Here is a 5,630-nt window from a genome sequence, read left to right on the forward strand (position 1 = left end):
TAACATATTGTCCCCTTAGTACAGGTCCCGCTACAATTCCCATGGATAATCAAACCTCAGTATATAATATACCACAGGACAAGCAGAAGTTACGGAGTGATTATGATGGTCGCCAGCCGCCGACCACACAGATTGTTACACAGCCGGAAACTTCAACCGAGTCCGATTTAAAGCGTTTGGGTGACATTTTATTAAATTTATCTACAGGAAATAAATATCATAGCAAAAACATTAATATTTTACCTTTCAGCGGTAGGGCTTCTGAGTGGATTGCCTTTAAACGTGCCTATAATGATACTAAACATAATTATTCTGCAAACGAAAATATTACTCGTCTTCGTTACATGTTACGTGGTGAGGCTGCGCGCGCAGTTTCTGCTCGCCTACTGTTATGTGACGACCCAGAAGAGATTATGTTAGCTTTAGAGGAACGGTTTGCCACTCCTGAGACTATAGTTATGGAAGAGTTGTCTATTATTCGCTCACTACCTAGGTTACAGACAGATTTAAAAGATTTAAATTCATTTTCTTGCACTATACAAAATACAATTTGCACAATTAAACACCTTAAACAAGAACATTATCTTTATTCAACAGAAATTTACAATGCTATTTTATTTAAATTAACACCATTCTTGCGTTACATTTGGCCAGGTTATGCAGCATCACATCAATTCCAGGGTACAAAGTTAGAAATATTATCTAAGTTTCTTTCCGAGGAAGCCAGTAATCATAGAAAATTCGGAATACTTCCTCAATATTCACTCTCAAAATCTACTGAACCATTTAAACATCCAAAACGTATTGAATCCTGCAATAACACAAATTTTCATTCGACTGATTCATGTATATTTTGTTCTTCAAAACACATCATAACAGACTGTACAAAATTCAAAAACCTTTCCGTCGCCGAGAGATTTGATTTTGTCACAAAATCTCGACTTTGTTTCAAATGTTTCGGTGATAAAAAACATAATTGGCGTAATTGTTATTCAAAAAAGCGATGTAATATTGATGGTTGTAAGTCATACCATAATTATTTACTTCACGGTGCCATTATGACAGCAACGTCAAATAAATTTTCACCTACATGTGTCACAGTTGCAAACGAAATTACCGAACCAAATAGTTCCGTACCTATACCGATTAATTCTTTAAATTCTCAACCAAAAAGTTTAAAATTAGAAAATAATTGTACATATACAAATCGTGATTTCAGTAGTACAACTGGGTACACAAATAGTGCCTTACTTAAAATGATTCCGGTAGTAGTCCAAGGGCCATTAGGCAGTATCGAAACTTTGGCTTTATTAGATGATGGTTCGACTGCTACTCTTATAGATGCCTGTATTTCTAAACGGATAGGTGTCAGTGGACCTAAGGGGCATATTCGTGTACAGGGTGTTGGCGGTATGGTTCGAGAGGACGAAGTTGAATATGTAGATTTTAAAATACGCGGAAAATTCAGATCGGACATTTTCACTATTCAAAATGCTAGGTCTATGGAAAATTTAAATTTAACATCACAAAACATTCGTTATTCTGATATTAGTAAATATGATTATTTGTTAGATATATCTCAAGAACTGGTATATGATGGAACACCAACTATATTAATTGGTGCTGAAAATTGGCACCTTACTGTGTCACGTGGTATTAGGTCGGGAACACGTTCACAACCTGTTGCGACACTTACTAGTTTGGGTTGGGTGTTACATGGTGTTTCTAGCAGTAAAACGAAACCAGTCGAATTTATTAACCATGCTAGTGTTGCTGATGAAGAACCTACTCTCAGTTCTCTGGACGTACTGATTAGGGACCAGTTTAGATTAGAGGCACTTGGTGTATCGAAACACCCTCATTCATTCGGTCCCCTTCATGATCGCGCTGTTCAAATTTTAGAGGCTACTACTCGTAGGTTCCCAGACGGCAGATTTGAGACTGGTTTACTGTGGAAGGGAGATAATTCCGACATACCTGACAGTTATCCGCAAGCCTATAGACGATTTATATCTTTAGAGCGTAAACTTGTTAAAGATAGGGATTACGGTCAGTCATATCGACAGTTTATAAATAGTTTAATTGAGAAAGGGTACGCTGAAGAATGTTCACAACAACACAATAGTTTAGTAACATCTGGTGTAAAATTTTGGTATCTTCCCCATTTTGGTGTTATGCATCCCCAAAAAAAGAAACTGCGCGTTGTTCATGATGCATCTGCTAAAACTGAAAGTGTCAGTCTTAATTCTCTACTATTAACTGGCCCAAATCTATTACGCTCATTGTTAGGTATTCTTTTTAGATGGAGGGAAGGTCGTGTCGCACTATTGGCCGATATAAAGGAAATGTTTCCTCAAATAAAAATAAGAGAGATTGATAGGAACATGCAACGCTTCCTATGGCGCGACAATCCTAAATCACATCTTAAAGAATACAGGATGTCTTCTATGATTTTCGGTGCCGCTTCAAGCCCATGTACAGCTATATATCTTTTAAATAAAAATGCGAAAGAGCAAGCAGATTCCTTCCCACAGGCATCGCGAGAGGTACTTGAAAACACATACATGGATGATTATGTCGGGAGCGTACCTAATGTAGATCAGGCAGCACAACTTGCATCTGATATTGTCTCTCTACATAAATTAGCACAGTTTGAAATTCGTGGTTGGGTTTCTAATTATTCTGAAGCATTACGATTAATTTCACCCGATTTGCAGGCGACGCCTTTGACTGACATCCAAGTATGTACTCCATTAGACTCCAATATTCGCACGTTAGGTTTAACGTGGAACCCACATAAAGATATTCTAAGTTTTCGTGTTGAGTCTTTATTAGAGGTTCCGTCTGTTTTTACTAAACGTACACTGTTGTCCCATGTTATGCGATTATATGATCCGCTAGGTATTCTCTCCCCAATAACAATTCATGGTAGAATATTAATTCAAAAGATTTGGCGTACTAATATGAATTGGGATGATCCACTAGATCATACTCAGTCTAAAGTTTGGCAAACGTGGTTCAATAGTTTAAATAATGCTCTAAATTTAAGTATTCCTCGTTGGTATCTCTTTGACCAGTTTAATGAAAAGAGTGTTGAATTACATGTCTTTGCCGATGCTAGTGAATCTGCCTACGCTTGTGTAGCATACTGGCGTTTCATTAGCGTTGACAACAAGGTTCATGTAGTCTTAATAGCTAGTAAGGCGCGTGTAACCCCTAATAAACCGGTGTCCATCCCTCGTCTAGAGCTTCAGGCAGCACTATTAGCTACTCGTTTGTCAGTCACCATTTTAAAAGAACATACAATAAAACCATCTCAACGTTTCTTTTGGACAGACTCCAAAAATGTTTTAGGGTGGTTGCGGACTGAAGCTCGAGACTTAAAGACTTTTGTGGCCAATCGTGTTGGCGAAATTTCGGAAGAAACCGATGTTTCTGAGTGGCGCTGGGTTCCAACTCACTTGAATCCTGCTGACAGCGCTACTCGTGCAAACGATGGGATCCCTTCATTTTGGTTCTCAGGGCCATCTTTTCTATATTTAACATCAGATATGTGGCCTTTAGAAATATCATCTAAATTAAGCAACGACTGCTTAAAAGAGTATAGGAGAGACGTTGTAAACTCTCATGCCACGGAGATAGAATCTTCTCTATATCAGGCTCCGTTACCAATAGTGGCAGAGGCATCGCGGTTCTCCAGTTGGTTGCGATTGGTGCGTGTTACTGCTCGCGTACATAAATATATCGCGATTCTAAATTCAAAAATTCGTTCTCGTTCTTTGGCACGTGTTTTACGACGAAATTTATCATCATCATCTCAGGTAGTATCATCATCGTCATCATCTTGTCTTTCATTGATACCATTATCTGCAGAAGATTTGGCCAAGGCTGAAGAAGATATATTGCGTAAGAGTCAAATGGAATCCTTTCCTGAAGAGCTAGAAGCACTGAAAAGGCAAGTTCCCCTCAAGGCTCATAGCCGTTTAAGAAGATTATCCCCATTTTTAGATCCGCGGGGTGTCATCCGTTTACAAGGCAGAGTCGGAGCTTCTGATATTCCAGATTCTACAAAGTGGCCTTACATTCTCGATGGTCGTAACTACACCGTACGTCTTTTGATTTCATTTTACCATTGTCGAGCTGCTCATGCCCAACCAAATCTCGTCATCAATGAATTGCAACAAAGATACTGGATACTTCATCTAAGGAGTTCTCTTCGTGCCATTGTCCATCGATGTCCGAGATGTATTCTTCTGAAGTCTAAACCTTTAAATCCGCCTATGGGCGACCTACCAGCGGAGAGATTAGCCCATCATCGTCGTCCATTTACTTTCATTGGATTGGATTATATGGGACCGATGTTGGTGACAGTCGGAAGAAGAAAGGAGAAGAGATACGTTGCCTTGTTCACCTGCTTAACGTCAAGGGCCATTCATTTAGAGGTCGCAGCTTCTCTATCCACCGACAGCGCCCTTATGTGTCTTAAGCGTTTTATAAGCAGAAGAGGGACCCCAGATAAGATATATTCGGACAACGGAACGGCATTCGTTGGCTCTAACAACATACTAAAAGCGATGAGCGAAGAAGGAGCTAATACAGGGATAACATGGTCTTTTATTCCACCTGCAGCTCCTCATATGGGAGGCGCCTGGGAGCGTCTAGTGCGGTCTGTAAAGACAGCGTTGAAAGTTATTCTGCGTGATCGTGCTCCCAGAGATGAAGTGCTTCATACAGCCTTAATTGAAGTTGAAGCGTTAGTAAACAGCCGGCCTCTCACTCACGTTCCTTTAGATCCCTCTTCACCCGCTCTCACACCATTCCACTTCATTTTAGGTGAATCATCTCCATATCACCCGGTTCCGGTTATTTTGGATGAGAGTGATTTTCTCGGAAGAAGTGATTGGCGGAAGGCTCAATGTTTAGCCGACATGTTTTGGTCTCGCTGGGTTAAGGAGTATTTACCAACACTGATTCCGAGAAGATCCCCTGGCCAAAACCGCGAACAAACAGTGACCGTAGGAGATATGGTCCTTATTGTGGACCCTTCGCTACCACGAGGTACGTGGCCTTTAGGTCGGATAGCCACCGTATTTCCGGGCCGTGATGGTATAGTTAGGGTAGCGGAGGTAAGCACCTCTGGAGGCATACTCCGACGGCCACTGAAAAGGCTGGTCAAGTTGCCAGTAGATTTTCAGTAGGATGTGACTATGTCACAGGAGGGTGGGATGTTACTGGCAGCTTGTCTATCATTCTTTTTATAAACTTTATATTTTTATATCTATTTTTATACGTCACTTTTGACTTTTCTATATATTGTTTTGTTACTTCTTGCTGTGAGCCCTTTTGGGAAGAATACACATTTTTGCTAATATTTTGGTTTTTATTAAAATAGTAGTTGTGTTCCCGCTCCAGTAACAGGCGTACAGACCAAACAAATACAATTCCATCATTCACGATGTGATACGGATAGTGTTGCAAGTTTGCGGGTTTTCCACTAAATTTGGAAAATTCTGTGATGGTTGAGGCAAATTAGGGTAGAACAAATGTTTAGGGGTGTCAGTGAGGAAGAAAAAAACGAGGATTTTGTGATGATGGTAAACAAAATTCAAAAATCATTTATTCATGTAGGA

The 5,630-nt window shown here is 39.9% G+C and overlaps 1 protein-coding gene across 1 annotated transcript; it reads left to right on the forward strand.

Moving 5' to 3' along the window:
• Positions 1 to 1,256: 1,256 nt before the first annotated feature.
• Positions 1,257 to 5,198, forward strand: LOC131855557 (uncharacterized). The gene has a single exon (XM_059206831.1). The coding sequence runs from the start codon at positions 1,257 to 1,259 to the stop codon at positions 5,196 to 5,198; it is 3,942 nt and encodes a 1,313-aa protein (XP_059062814.1).
• The last annotated feature ends 432 nt before the right edge of the window (positions 5,199 to 5,630 follow it).

This window comes from Achroia grisella, unplaced genomic scaffold (assembly GCF_030625045.1).
Source record: "Achroia grisella isolate CSIRO2021 unplaced genomic scaffold, CSIRO_AGI_Agris_v1 utg146, whole genome shotgun sequence".
Lineage (NCBI taxonomy): Eukaryota > Metazoa > Arthropoda > Insecta > Lepidoptera > Pyralidae > Achroia > Achroia grisella.

Bases quoted from the DNA above. Each gene is read 5' to 3' on its own strand.
- LOC131855557 (XM_059206831.1), top strand. From the start codon at position 1,257: ATGATTCCGGTAGTAGTCCAAGGGCCATTAGGCAGTATCGAAACTTTG.